This window comes from Ambystoma mexicanum, chromosome 11 (assembly GCF_040938575.1).
Source record: "Ambystoma mexicanum isolate Mex_15411 chromosome 11, UKY_AmexF1_1, whole genome shotgun sequence".
Taxonomy (NCBI): Eukaryota; Metazoa; Chordata; class Amphibia; order Caudata; family Ambystomatidae; genus Ambystoma; species Ambystoma mexicanum.
Window position 1 is genome coordinate 1,004,988,456 of NC_090934.1, and position 16,174 is coordinate 1,005,004,629.

The 16,174-nt window shown below is 47.1% G+C and overlaps 1 protein-coding gene across 1 annotated transcript in view; it reads right to left on the reverse strand.

Moving 5' to 3' along the window:
* Positions 1–16,174, reverse strand: part of SPG11 (SPG11 vesicle trafficking associated, spatacsin) — a 1,688,331-nt gene that overhangs the window by 371,877 nt on the left and 1,300,280 nt on the right. Inside the window, exon 34 of the mRNA XM_069624201.1 lies at positions 6,635–6,772. Coding sequence (XP_069480302.1) covers positions 6,635–6,772 — 138 coding nt within the window. The remainder of the gene's footprint in view (positions 1–6,634; positions 6,773–16,174) is intronic.

The window sequence follows — 16,174 nt, forward strand, 5'->3', positions numbered from 1 at the left end:
CACTAACCCAAGTCTAAAACCTTGAGTTCCACATACACCTCTCAAACAGTCAACAAATGCAACCCCTTCTCTGCCCAGCAATCTGCATGCACTTCACAACACGGCAACAACAAACAAACCACACATATTCTCACACAACAGCACATGGGAGTCTGCCGAGCTGTAAATCGCACCCAAGCTCAGCGAACGGTGCAAACTGAACTGAAGCTGTCAACAGGACATCACAACTCTCGCTCTACCTCTTCCCGCAACCCCCTACCAATCCACGCCACACTATTTCCTTTCAGATCTACCAGGGGACCACTCCGGTGGTGATAGAGCGCGGTATAAATTATCTGTATCACTTTAACAGTAACATATAACTCCAGAGTGTATACGCGTTTCTATGGTCCATATGTATGCTACAGGTACTTTGTATCATTCTACAGCCTTATCTCCCCCCCCAAGATAAGCCTGGCTGCTCTGCCATACTACCCAAGTCTTAAGAGGTACAGACTTATACTAGAAGTTGGAGCTCTGTATTGCCAAGTAGACACTCTTATTAAGTCCCAAAGGTGGACTTAAGAGGAAACTCCCCAACAGCTGTGCTCCCAGCTGCAGTAGTGCACAGAAGGGGCATCATTGAACCAAAATGGTGACTGTATACTTTTTTTGCCATTTCTTGTTTGCTTGTCCTTTCTTGGTCCTTCTGCCATGCTGAGTGGGGGGAGGTCCTTGTTTGACTTTGTCTTCGGCAGGAATCCTTTGTGAACTCCGTCAAGGCTCCAGTGTGTCAGTGAGGACAGGAAACAGGGGAAGACTCCGAAACGCTGCTGTTCTTTGTCTTCAGTTTCAACTGCGGGGCTGGCTGTCCGAAAATTATATCCACTACCCAGCATTTGAATGGTGCATGGGTGCTGATTGGCTGGGTTCCTGCATTAAAGGCATGGATCCTAAGGCTGAAGACCAGCTGACCCCTGGAATCGAAGAATCAACGAGGAAGAAAAGGTCCATAGCCACTTCCAGATGACTGGAGATGCCTTCTGTGTAAACGCTGCTGTCTGACCCTTTCTTCCAAGCATCAGGAGAACTCTGAAGAGGATGACTCTCCCCTTTAGACAGGTGGGACCAGTTAGTCTTGAGACGACCTGCATTTCGAGACATCCCACGATGAGCTGTGACCTTCTCAAGGCGCAAACCGCAAAAACCCTGGAACCTGTGGCAACTGTGCAGTGCATTATCTTCTAAAGATCAAATCCTCCTGAGACTTTGGTGGACTCCTTACACACCTCCAGAGGCAAGATTCCACTCCTTGAAGTCCCCTCACCAGAATGCAGGACCGAGAAAGCGAGCCGAATCAACTGAATGGTAATCGTTCTTCACTGGTGCTTCCCGAAAAGCGCAAAAATCACAACAACACGAAGAATCCTTTGCTGGAAGCCTCTTAACTCGACTGCTGCTGCGAGATCCATCCCAGGGTCCCTTCTTTCGTCTGCCTGACCAAAAATCCGGTGACCATGTCTGCTTTTGCTGTATTGTGCTCCAACTCTTCTTCACTCCTAAGGTACTGTCTTGGTTGAATTTACCTAGAGTTGCTATGCGTGTTAGGTCTGATTTTCTATACTCTGGCCTGGTGGACAGATGTATAGAAGGCCAACCTAGTATTGTGACAGGGACAATGCTGGGAGCTGTAGCCAAACCAGTTCAAGGTAGGTGGACGAGTGGTCTAGGCTAGGTCTCAAGAGGTTTTCAGCTTGTAAGGGGTCCACAATGAGTACACACAGTGAAACAGTCAAGGAACACACTTAGATAACCAGGTATAAAAATATGTCTTTACTTATGGGCAAACAACACAGTGAAAAATGACTACTAACAGGTAATACTATCACACAACACTAATAATAGATAGCAAAATACATAACAAACACCTGCAAAGAAAGGTACAGATTAGTATACGCACTACAGGTCCACAGAGATTCAAGCCTAGCTTTATAAGTACTCACCCTAAGATGTATGGGGCCTTGTGCCCAAAAGTTCAGCTAAGTTCCATACAGTTTTGTGAAGCTGAAACACATTAAGCTAGGGTCTCTGGGGTCCAATGAACAGTTCCAAGTGTTAGGGTGCAAGTGAATCTAACAAACAAATGTGTGCCCAACTTTTGTTGTGCTTGTGTGAACAAGCAATGGCAAAGCCAAACTATGTCAAAAGTTTATAAAAGTTATCAAAACTTTTAAGTGGGAGAAAAGGGTTCATGTAAGTATTGCTACAACTCACCCCCCGTACTCCGATTCTTTGTAGGACTTGACAGGTCTACTGAAGAGGGTCCGCGGTCAATTTTCCTACCGTCAGTCTCAGCCCTTGATCCCCAGGGGCTGCGGGTTCGAGCACTCCTCCGGTCAGCGACTAATGCTGGTGCAAGGTCTTCCAGTTGAGAAATGCAAAAGATCTCGATGCAGGGCCCCTCTCAGGACAGGACTGGATGCAGGTAAGCAGTTTTGGATGATGGCCACTGATGCACGGAGACGCGAAGGGATTCACTTGCCGTGTTCAGACTTTGCCTCCTATTTCGGGTCGCCTTGATGCTAGAACCACGGAATTTAGGTAAGTCTTATTGCACAAACTGAAGATGCCCCAAGTTCCAGGCTGAACTCAGAACGGCGAGGGCCACTTCTTCTGAAGGCTCTTCTTCGTAGGACTCCAAGCGGACATCGAGAATGTATGTTCCCTCCACTCCAAGTGTTGCAGCTCCTTCACAGGATTGCTGGAGATCTTCCACAAGACAGGGCTCAACCAGCACAGCAGCAGAAGATGGTCACCAGGCCTTCATCCAACAGGTCTATGGTCTCCTCGAGATCTTGCAGCTGGACAGGGTTCTTGGCTCCTTCGGTTTCTTCCAGGATCTCTCCAGAGTGAGTGCAAGGTTCCTATTCCTATCCTAAACTCCCACTAGCCAATGAAAGATCTAGCCCATACACACACCGCAGCAGTGGTCCAATCAGGTCCACTGGCAGCAAAGCTGGGCACACCACTGAGACACACCGAAACCAGTTTGTGGATTGAGACCAGACAGTCCCAACCCACTTCCAGGCAGCAAACATACATAGCCCTTCAGTAGCCCAACAAATGCCTCTCATTTCCCAAACACTGGAAGTCCATATAAGGAATTTTCTGGCCTCACAGGCCAGGAAGAAGAGTAAAAGACAAGGCGGGCAAAGGACAAGCGAAAAACCTTGTGGCATGGCCATGTTTGACCACTAACCACAGTTAGTAGCCAAAGGCTAAAACGGAATACACCAAAAAATAGCAAAAAGTAACTGTTGCCACCAGCTTGCCCATTTGGCACAACTAGAATAATACCAAAATCTAGTCTAGGGCAAAACTAAAAATGTACCCCATTGTAAGATGCATGGTACAATGATAAAGAGTTGCCAAAGTGATAACAAGTTAAAAAAGGTAGTAACAAAGTAACACCACTAAGGTTAACAATTTTTCCCAGTACTGACAGTCTGAATGACAGATGAGTAAAAATCAGTGTAGTGAATCTTAAGGCTTCATTGCACTGCAAAAAGAGCAGGTCAGATAAGAAAATACAAGCAAAAGGTTTGGGGGTCCAATGAAATGGAAGGAAAGGTGTTGTAAAGAGAAATCTTTCCCAACACTCCTGTGTTGTGGAGTGCCGATTTGCGTGTTTGTGAGTTTACCTATATACGTTCCCCCAGGTCTAACGCCTCTGAGCCTACAGGGAAGTCCCTGACTCTTTTCACCAACAAAAAGTTGACTTACTTGCTACTGAAGACTTCCTCTGGAACATTTGAACTTTCTACAGCTGTGCCTTACCCGTTTTGCCTGCCAATCTGACTCTGAGAAACTCATAACTAGATACAGACAGACTTCTGAAGTGTTAGGCCTTTGTGAAACTATTGCAAAGTATTTACTTACCTTATGTTGGTTTTGTTTAATGTATTTTACCTGAAACAGATATTCTAAAACGTATTACAAACGTGTTAGTTACCTCTGAATTGGATACTGCCATTCTAAAGGTATTATAAAGTAGTTTACTTACTGTGAATAATGCATTGGTTTTTCTAAAGTTACTTATTGTGTGTTATAGTACTTCCCTTTTACCTTTACCTTAGTGTATATATAACAAATACGATTATTTGTATATAACCTTAGTGTGTCAGTGTTTCTTTGGCCTATGAGTATACTCTAAGTTCCTTGTACAACCTACAGCCCTTTCCCCCTCCGAAGATAAGACTGGCTGCTCAGCAATTGCTATCAACATACTTGTGTGGTTCAGGCCTATACTAGGAGTCGGAGCCCTGTACCACAAGTGTGAGCATTCTAAAGTCTTATCTGTTGGTGGACTTTTGTAAAACTCCCTCACCAGCAGTCAGATGCAAGGAAAAATAAGCAGAACCAACACAAGATCATTTCCCTCAGTCTTAAATAAGTCCAACTCTAAGATGATATGCAGCCTTGTGCCCAAAGATCACAAGTTCAAAAGAATAGCTTCCTCAGGTGAATCTATTTCAAAAGGATGTAGTGGGCTGTGGTGGTGCTTTTAGAAAGTTTTCAAAGTTAGACAAGTATTAAAGAGAGTTCATATTAGTACTCAACTCAATGCAGTTCAATAGGGTAGACCTAGGAAAGGACCTTAACCTAAATCCCACCACCACAGGTCAGGTCAGAGTGAGTTAGGGTCAGGACTTCAGGCTCAATGTTACTCTATGGAGCACAGAAAGGGGGGAGGACAGAAACAAGTATGTTAACTTAACCCACCAATTCCCATTCCTCCAGATACCACTCGAGGTCTTCTGGAATCCATTGGGGACACAATCTTTTGCACTTGGTTCGGGTGCGGAATGCCCAGGGGTCGCAGGGGCAGAGGTCACTTTCTGTGTCATGAGGTGGCCGCTTTGCACAGCAAACGATCTCAGTCAGCTTCCAAAAGATGACCTAAAATGATTAAATATGAGGACTTCTGTGGTGCAGACTCCCTCAGGACACATCACAGGATTGAAGGAGTGTCCCAAAAGAGGTCACCATGGTCAGGCGGCGACAGACGATCATACAGCAGTGAACACAGAAGTGGCCCCAGCTAAGCTTCCTTTGAAATGAGATGGCTGTAAATGCAGTAGCAGACGACTTGTAGCATAAGGCTTCACTGGGCCAATCACTGGAGTCGATGCTTGTCAGCTGCAGAGGTCATCCTCAGGTCGTCAGAAGGCTGCTCTTCATAGAAGTCATGGTTCCAATGATGATCTGATGAACATTTGCAGTAATTATCCAAAATTCAGGCTGGGAGCAAGCCCAAGCCCACCAATGGAAAGTAGCTGCAACATTTTAACAGTCCAGGGTGTAGTGCCATCATGGATAACCAATGATCTTCACATCCCCCCCAACAACAGACTTTCTGGGCGCCAGAGGATGTGGACTGGGACAAGACAGTCCCAGGTCCCTCAAAGCTTTCCCCGGGAAAGGGGTTTCAATATAAGGCGTTTCCTTACCTGAGAAAGCAGGAAGAAGGCCAAAGAACAATATGGCCAAAGCAGGTATCTTTGAAACAATGTTATAGAATAAGTATTTTATGTAACGTGCAATGCGCCCAGATACCTCCTGGTTGGGAGCGCTATATAAATAAACAGACAAACAAATAAGCACCAAGTGAAAATCACGTGGCACAGACATTTTAGGGTGCTGTCCACCTTTAGTAGCCATTTGCGGTAAATGCAAAAGTGTACGAGAGGAATATCACACAAACTATAAAAATCACACAGCTGCCACCAGCTTGTCTTAGACACATTGTCAAAGTAGCCAAAAAGCGATTATATAAAAAGTTATAAGGCTACACAGTATTCCAACTGCACTTCACTATAAAGTGATGTGTGCAAATGTAAAAATACAAGAATCGAATCCATAAAGAGAGACATAGGGGGGTCATTACAGCTTTCCCGGTATCCCGCCGGTAATTCCGGCGGAATACCAGAAAAGCTGCATTACCATCTCTGCTGCCCGATATCCCAGTTTTCCCAGGATATTAGGGATTGCGGAGTAAAAGTAAGTTCCTATTCCCATGGAGTCCAATATGACTCCATGGGAAGTGAACTACTGAATTATCAGTGGTGATTCAGTAATTTATCTGCGGGAGGGGGCCTGATCTACTAGCAGATCAGGCCTCCTGGGAGATCCGTGGCCCCCACTGGCAGACATGTACTTTGCCACAGAAAAAATGCTGGTGCCGAAATTACCAGCATTATTTCCGGACCGGTAAAGTTATGATGATTCCCATAGTCCCTCAGTACTGACAGTGCTAGGAACCAGTCAGTTTCCTAATAAGAATGAGCAAAACATGCAATGGAAGTAAAGCAGAAGGCTTTATAACAAATGTTCAGGATCAGTTGGAAGCTTCTAGGAACAGGGGACACTTAATATAAGCAGGGTACCCACTTCTGTGAGCAAGTTGGGAAGGTGTTGGGATCAACACTCAGCGATACAATTGAGAAAGTGAGGTGTGCAGTATGTATCAGAAGAAGGAGGACAATTATGGATAGTGTCTGTAATTGTATGGGGTTCACTGTGGCTGTGGAGATCTGTCTGATGCTGCATTTTTTAGTCCTGGGTTAAGCTGATGGCACATGTTGCCTTTACTTACTGTAGGCCAGTTCTGCGCGAGGGACAGATCCCAGATTTTCCAGAAGCTCCATGCCCACAAGAGTGGGGTCCTGGCACAGCTTTGCCAGCTGTAGAAACTCCTCGCTGGAGCTGATATGAATGCATACCTGCTTCTGCCCTGAAATGAAAGACAAGGAATATGTTATACACTTTGAGAAACTTCTATCCTTTTAATCCAAAATTTTGAGCCGATATCACTTAGGTGAGGATTTTCCATGAGCCGCCTGTACTTTTTGCTTTTCCTTTACTGGTTTCTAAAGTCCTCTGGTAACGGCATAGGAGAACCTACCTGTATTGTAAGGCAGGGCTACTGTTCTATAATATGTGACTTACACAGTGGTAGCTGGGTTATATTTTTCTCTTTCACTCCCTCCACAGCATACATAATATAGCTTTATAGACATGCAGCGAGGGCCATACCGGGTGTTATGGGCCCTGAAGACCGAGTTAATGGTGCAGCGAAGCGAGGGCCTTTAACGAGGTATTAGCAACCATAACGCCAGGTACAGCCCGAGCTGCAGGTCTATAAAGCTATTAGAACACCCTCAAAGTTTAAAGTAGAATAAATGAGACATGTTCAATTGAAGTGCAAAAAATTGCAAAATGGTAAATAAATGTTGCAGACATTTATTTACCATTTTGCAATTTTTTGTACTTTAATTAAACATGTCTCATTTTTTTATAGGGTGGTGGAAGGTGATTGGGTGGGAGGAGTATGCTATTAAACAGATATCAGGTGTGTGTGTATGCCTACCCAGTGTTTGAATTAAGGTAATTTCAGGTGTCCCCTCCACCCCCCGCCCCCCTACATAAACATATGCTTCCAATTACTGCACAGTAAAACACAGTAACAAAACATTACCAAGGTCACTCTGCTTATAAATTAGTGTGCTACTTACTTACATTTGTGTTCTGTGGTTTACCATTATCCTTCCCATATTATGCTGCTCCAAACAACCAAACAACGTGAGGAGGTGAGGACAAGGTTCCACGTCTTTTCATTGCAGTGAAAAAAGAAAATGCCACGTCCCATGATAAAGACAAGAGAAGCTTTTCTTTCTCGCTTCTTTTACAATCATTGAAACGCTTTCCTTATGCAGCCAAAGGGGAAAGCGTTTCTTGGCTTGCAATCTGTACATTTGTAGAGCGCACAACAGCCCAGAGCCATCTAGGCGCTAAGTCGTAATATTGTGGTTAGGGTTGATACAGATGCAAAAACAGGCATGCAGATACATTATGTATACATTAAAAGATAATGTATACACTAGAATCGAGGTAGTTGTTGAAACAAACTATTTGCTGAATCTTAAAAATATGGTTACATTTGTTGATGATTCGAATCTTAGAGTAAGGAAGTTGGTCTAGCAAGTGTAATTCGGAACGGAAAGTTAACTCTTTTCGTTCAAAATTACACAGAGACCAACGCGGCAGCGGGAACAGGTAAGCAATTACACTAGTAACTGCAGGATGTATTCAATCTGCGGGGTATACCAGTTCGTATAGCCCACAGATTGACCAATCACAACCCTCAAACACCCTCTAGGGTGTTCTAATGAAAAATAAACTCCTATATAAAGCTGTGCATAAATGGATCTAAATCACAGGTAACTACTCCAAGTACTCGAAAAAAGAGCTTTTAAGGTAGTAAAGTGACTCCAAAGTGATACAAGATCATTATTATGTTTGCCAATTTTAAAATCGATACACAAAACCTAAAGTGTGGGATAGCACTGATAGATGTGTTTGAAATGGGGACGCTTGTGGTTGTAAATGAGGGATATATACAAACCAAGTACCACTGCTCGTCAGAGAGTATTCAACGACTTTTCCGATCTGTTGCATGCTTTGTTGCGAGGGCTTCCCTTCTCAGAATTTGCCATTTTGTACATCAAAGATGTCTGGGTATACCGGAAAGGATTTTTTACAAAGTAGGCAATATGATGTAGGTGGCTTCAACCGAGTACCTTTTTCATGTGCCTTGAAAGAGCGGGGCAGCCTGAAATAAATTTAAAAAAATGGCAGAGCATTTACCTGCCCCTTGGCCTTCATTTTCTCCAATGCTATAAACATGCCAAATTCCCTGATGTAGTTGTTCCCAGTCTACCAAAATGGAGCGGGAATTGTAGATTAAAGGTAACGAAGACTCCTTGTGTGGCTTTTGGTGTGAATGAGTAAGGGAAGAGACACAGTTTGCCAAAGCATCATGTCACCCTACGCCACAAACAGAAGTTGCAGTGAATGGTTGGTAAGGAACAAGTTACTTACCTGTAACTGTTGTTCTCCAGTATGGGTCTGTCATGGGTTCACATGCTCATGTATATTCCCTGTCATCAGGCTGGGAATCCTCTGTAAAAGAAAAAATCAGTTTCAGTTTCATTTCTGAACTGTCTTTCTCCTAACAACCAATCACTGAGCCCTGGGTCATACTGCCCCCAGCCAATGACTGCCCTCTACCTAAGCGCCTCCACAGGCAGACATCTTCAGATTTGGTAGCATGTAAAATGGCAGTAGGACCAAGAGAAGAGCCGCAGAGAGTTAGGCAGGAGGGTTCGCATGTGAATCCATGCCAGACCCATGCTGGAGAACAACAGTTACAGGTAAGCAACTTGTTCCTTCTCCAGCATGGGGTCTGGCATGGATTCACATGCTCATGAATAAAGAACACATAGCAGTACACACATGCACAACCGCGGGAGGTGGCAAGGCTCAACTAAGCCAGGCTCACCTTCAAGTGAACAGGTTGCGCAGCACTGCTTGGCCGACTCTGGACTCCTCCCTGGAATCTCTGACGCAGTAGAATTTCGTGAAGGTGTGTGTCGACCTCCACGTAGCAGCCCTGCAGATGTCCAGCAGGGGAACCCCGACAGGAACGCCATTGTAGCAGCGATCACCCAGGTGGAATGGGCTCTCGGATGGCCAGGCAGCAGTCGATTGGCCAACCACTGACAGTGGTCGATACAGCCGAAGAGCCCCACCTGGAAATGGAAGCTTTGGATAGGGCCTTCCCATGGCTCACAGGACCAAAGTTCACAAACAGCAGAGAAGTTTTCCGGAAACGCTTTGTGTGGGCCACATAAAACTTCATTGTTCTAGCCACATCCAGCTAGTGCAAAGTCCTTTCAGCCGGCGACAAAGATGCCGGAAAAAACACAGGTAACACCAAGGGCTCGTTTAGATGAAAGTCCGACGGCAACTTGGGCATGAAGGAGGGATGCGTCCGCAGCACCACCCTCGTCACGTGGAAAGTCAAGTACGTAGGCTTACAGGATAGGGCCTAGATTTTTATTTATTTATGTTTATTTATGTACTTGTAGTGCGCCGAAAGCCTGCAGGCATCAGGGCGCGTCAACATGAAACAGAGACAACCTATGGAAAAACTAATTCTTATTTTCTAGGGAGTTATTCTAGTCATTAATTAAACTGAGACAAAGGCTTCTTTTTTTTAAACTTTCTTTATTAATTTCATATTCAAACAACAGATAACTTAACTGGCCCCCCGTACCCTTTGCCCTCCCCTCCGACCCTCATCCCTCCCCAAAGAACTTGTCTAGCTAAACCACACACTTTGTCTCTAGCGCACATCTTAAGTACAGGACAAGTCAATAAATCCAGACAAGCAATAATCCCTCTATTGCTCAGCTCCTGTAGTCCAAGGGTCATTGCCACCATCTTCACCAATTCATATGGGGCAAACCAGTCCTGCTTCCGAGCGAGGAGATTCTTCGTCCATGTCCACCACATATCTCCGAAACGGAGGCCAATAGTCAAACGGGCGGCTAGTTATTGGCATAACCATTGCATATTTCGACTCTCTCAACTCACACATTTTCATGCATTCTAGCCAGGAATTAAAGGTCGGTGGACTTCTCGTTCCCCATTTCCTTGCTACCAGATGCCTGGCCACTCCCACTGCCATACCTAGTAACTTCCTCTCCATTCGGGACTCCCCTTCGATTAGGACTAGTAGCCATACCTCGGGTGAAAATTCCCGTTGTGTGGATGGCATTACTCTCATTGCCTCTTCAACCTCCCACCAGAACCCTTTAATTTGCAGGCACTCCCAAGTCACGTGATAAAAATCGGCAAGCACGGCACCGCATCTCCTACAGCCCGGGGGGCAATCAGTATAAATTGTACTTAATTTCATTGGGGTATAATAAGCCCGGTGTAAGAATTTAAAGTGCGTCAGCCTAAATCAAGTATTTAGGGATATTTTCCGGGTTTGGCTACTTATAAGCTTCCACTGTGCGTCACTTAAATCGTATGCCAAGGAGGCTGCCCAGGCATTCCTGTAGGTCGTTCTCCCTGCCTGCATAGCGCTTCGGATCTCTTTATAAATGGAAGATACCAATTTACTGGAGGACTGAGGTTTAATGATGAGAAGCTGGACCGAGTTGGGTAGCGGAGCCCTTGGGAAATCAGGCCACACAGACTTTAAAACCCCTCTCATTCTATAGTACCGGAACAGGGTCACCGTATTGTATTCGCCTTTTTCGAGCAATTCTTCCCATTTTATAAACCTCCCCTCCTGCGTCATGTCTCTCAGCTATTGCACCCCCAGTTTGCAGAAGTGGTCCTTAAATACTTTTTCATGCGTAAGCAGAATGCCTATGACATTATAGATTGACAAATATGGATGGAAAAGTGGCATCGCGTCTGATAATTGGCATACCCGCTCCCATGCTTTACAAGACACGTTCACTGGCTGAACCTCTCCCCTCGGGACCCTCTCTCTATTTCCCCACACCATTCCCGTTAGATTATTCGGGAAGGAGACCGCTTTTGCGGCCATTTCATGCGGGTGAGCCGGGCTCGGAGAGTCCCAGCCCACAATATACTGCTTGGGCAATATGACCATCTTCCACAAGTCGCGCTGCCTGCGAAATAGGGAGAATGCAGCTCCCGAAATGACAAGCCAGAGGTTCCATGGCCAAAGCAAATAATATTGGGGAAAGCGGGCCCCCCTGCTGTGTCCCTCTAGTAGGATAAAGGATGTCAGAGGTCACCCCGCTTGTATACACGGCTGCGCGCGGGCCGTATAAAGCAGCTTAACCCATTTTATATACATGAGACAAACCCGGAGCGCTTCAACACCTCGAATAGGAAAGGCCACTCCACCGAGTCAAACGCCTTTTCGGCATCAAGCGCTACCTGCGCTATAGGGACATCAGGGTTAACATTATGCATCAGTGCAAATAACCACCTCAAGTTATGCTGAGTGTACCGCCCTGGGATAAAACCGGCCTGGTCCGGAAGCACTAGGGCCGGTAAGTGTGGTAATATTCGATTCACTAGTATTTTATTGTCGACATTTATTAATTACAGGGGTCTATAAGAAGCCAGCAGCTGGGGATCCTTCCCTGGTTTGGGGAGCACAGTCACCAGCGCCAACCTGGTTGTCACCGGTAGCGAGCCTCTGGACATGGCATCTTCAAACATTTCTAGCAAATTCGGGAGCCACAATATCAATATAGGCCTTGTAAAATTCAGCGGTGATGCCGTCTAACCCAGGTGCTTTACCATTGGGAAGTGATTTTATAACCTCACGAACCTCTTCCTCCGTAATGGGAACATTTAGCGCTCCGCCTTGCTCGCTATCAAGCCAACCCAGCGCTACCTCATCAAGATATTCCACTAGCTTATCTCGCCCACTTACCCACCACGAGCCATACAACTGCCCATAGTAGTTATAGAACTCTCTATTTATCCCACACAGATCTTTGATGGTCTGCCCATTTGCACCTACTATTTCAGCTATTGGGGCAGTTTGCCTCTCCTTCCTGATGACCCATGCAAGTGTTCCACTCGGGCGGTCCTCCTCCCCATATCTCATTGCCAAAACATGGTCTCCCAGATATTTCTCCTCTCTCGCTGCTAGTTGCTGGTATTCTTCCTGATGCACCCTCAGCTCATCTTGTATCTCTGGGCCGCCAGATATGCTCTGCTTAATTTCTAAGTCTCTGATAACACCCTCCAATCTACTCATGGACCCCCCTCAGTGCCTTTAGTATCCCCCCTTCACGAGATATGCAACACCCGCTAACATATACATTAAACGCCTCCCAAATTGTACATTGGCTAGGCCCTGACCCCACATAAGCTTGAAAATATGTTTGGATATCCCTTTCGATTCCGGCATAAAAGGCCACATCCTCTACAGCTACAGCACGAAACCACCACCGGGGCAATGTCCGGGGATCCGCCATATGATTAATGTGTACCAGGACAGGGGAGAGATCCGAAAGGGTATACGGAAGTATCCTAGCTCCCTCCGCACACCTGACAACCGCAGCTGACGCCATTATATAATCAATCCTGGAGCAGCTACCGTGGACCCCAGAAAAAAAGGTGAACTCCCTAGTATTTGGGTGTTCCTCACGCCATAGGTCATGTAGATCCTGATAGTTGGCTATAGTAGCCCATGAGAAGAATAGGATGAACAATACCTATGCACACCCCAGCCTGCTAATTTGGGAAGACACGTGCCGTCCGCCAGATGGGTTTCCTGTAGACAGAGTATGTTGACCTTATGATTCCTACTGAAGTTAGCTATAAGACGGGATTTCTTTTTGTTTGTAAATCTTCTCATATTCCATGTCATTATTGTCAGCTGCCTGCCCTTCCCTTCGCCCATCTAAAAACTACCAGCAAGTGCAAATGTCCCCAGCCCCCAACAGTACCCCATCCATGTTAAACACAGCCTTGAGGAGCCAAGCCCCATCAACTTTAGCACTAGTTTCAGAGCCTGCGCAAGACGACACGTTAACCCACATAACACCAACCCTTGTCAACTGTGAATGCTTCCCTTCCCACCCCTCCGCCCCACCCACACCCACCCATACCCATACCAGAAACCAAAACCAACTGGCTCACTGCCCACACCCCTCTTCTCGCCCCCCTCCCCAACCATAGTGAAAGAACTATAACCTCAACTAAACAACCGCAGTCTCAGCGGTACCTGGGGCCACTGAGGGCAGCTCCAGCGCTCCATATGGCAAAGGCTGAGGCAAAAAACGTGTTACTCCCCCATTCCCCCAGCATCTCAAGTGACAGAAAACAACAGCATTTCTCCCTACTTCCCTCGTTCCCCCATAATAAACAACAGTGTTAGTTCAGGATGGCCTACGGGGGGACCCTCCCGACTCTGGGAGATTCCTAGCAAATTGCTCCGCTGCCTCCGGCGTTGTGAAAAATATTGCTGCCCAATTGTGCTGTACCCGAAGCCTAGCCGGATACAACATGGAGTATATTGCTCCTTTACTCCGAAGCATGTTTTTAACCGCTTGATAGGTTTTCCTTTTATCTTGAATTGCCTGGCTAAAGTCAGGGAACAATCGTATAGTACATCCTTCCCATTTTAAGTCTTTCTTCTCTCTGGTGGCTCTCAAAATAGAGTCTCTGTCCCGGTCACAAAAAATCCTAGCTATGATAGTGCGTTCTTGGGCGCCAGGAGGTGGTCTGGGAGCCAAGGAGCAATGCGCCCGTTCCACCTTGTACATGCTTGATACAGGCGGGTTGTCCAAGACATCCACCAATAGTTTCTCGACAAACTTCTCCATGTTTCCAATGTTAGTAGTTTCCAGGACCTCAGTAATCCGCACATTATTCCTCCTTGATCGCCCCTCCAATTCTTCGTTCTTCGCTGCAATTTTCTTTACCTTACCAATTGCTGGAGAGACTTAACCTTGCGATGCAGTGAGGTGACATTATCCTCTGTGGTTCCTATACTGTGCTCGGCCTCTTCCATTCGCCCTCACAGTTTTTCTATTTGGACGGCTGAGACATCCACCTTATAGGTAAGGGCATCTATTTTGACCCCCAGCGTGGCCTTACTCCCTTTCAATGCCAGCAGCGTCTGGTTCAGGGCCGCAATGTCCACTTGTTCCGTCACTGAACCCTGCGATGGGATCGCCTGGGACTGACCCTGCTCCTGGCGGGCAGACTGCTCCATCTTTGCCTGTCTCTTGTGATTACCCATATAGACCAACAAGGTTAAGGGGCCGGACTGGGTATCCCAATCCACGAGAGGCCAGCAATTCTATGGATCCTAAACAGGCCCTTTGGCCACCACAGAGGAATGGCAGTACACTACAGTAGGCCTTACGAGCTCACCTACCCACCCCTCAAGTCAAGCTTAGGCCAGCAGGAGCCTCACCTAAGCACCAGAGCAGGACCAGCCACAGACACCTACCAGTACAGGTTAACCCAGCCATTCCAACCAAAAGGCCAGCACCACAGCCCGCCAAGCAGCTCTCAATTCATTTGGAGAGGTATACCACTCCGGGGAAGGCCAATGATCAGATACCGGGACCCAGAACAGAGTTTAAAACAGTCGCCTTCCGCCGCCCAGGAGTACACTGCAGCATTGGCTCACCTCAAGTGCCATGACGACGTCAGCCTCTAAATCACCCCGATTCAAATACTTCGATGCAGCCTTAGTCTCCACATTAATGGATGCACTAGTTCCGAGCAGATACCATTCCCATGCACACACTCTGTACTTATTCCAAAAGTTAGCAGGTGGGTTGTGCACATCACTGGAGGAATCCTGGAGATGAGACACGTTTCAGTCACTCAGCCCAGTTATGTCCACACCTTCCTCTCAATTGCCACACGATAGTCAGAGCCAGGAGGATCGCGCTTGTCATCTCCAAACACGCTATTCCTCGCCAACTCAGTCCGGCCTCACACATTGCTGCCTGCAGCTCCTTCCCCATGCACTTGCCCGCCTCCTCAGGCATCATGGCTCTCATGGCTCTCATGCAGCACCGCCTCAGTTCACCTGATCTCTCTCCAGATCAGACGCCAATGGTTGCAGAGGAATCAGGGCGCCAGCACGGCTGTGCCGGAGCAGCGCTCTCAGTCTGCAGACCAACGGCACACAGGATTCCTTTGAGGGCGGTAGGCTGGAGGCCACCCCCATCATAGCCCAGCCTTCTCAGTCTGCCGACACGCCGGAGGGCGTTCCGTGCACCCTCAGCAGCGGTAGACGTTTCCTCCAGGCACCGCTCTCAGGTATGTTGCGGCCGCACTGCCGGCACCGCGCCGCTTCTCGTCCCCGCTCACTCTTATCTGCACGATGATAGTTCCCTACGGGTGGCCCGGCCCTCTCCGGCATCATGTCTCTCCTCCTACGGCTGGTGGTACCTCACCGTCGGTATCACGCGCTGAACACCTCCAGCACCATGGGCCGCCCCTCCTCCATTCTCCTCCAAGGAGCCGCCAGGCCCTTCACGCCTTCACCCTTCCCGGAGCGGCAGCAGGCTCCACAATATCGTCCAGGGGTGCCAGAGGCAGTGTACATATTCGGCGCAATCAGCCAGGGGGTCCAGGAACAGGGGAAGACAGGATCATTATAGGATTATAGCTCAGCCGTTACCGGAGCTTCTCAGGCAGCAGCCATCTTGGTCAGCTGCGCAACAGGGCCCCTACGAGACTGAGGCTTATTTAAACAGGTAGGTTTTCAGGTGTCTCCTGAAAATCTGGTAATTTTTTTCCAGCCGTAGGGTTACGGGCAACT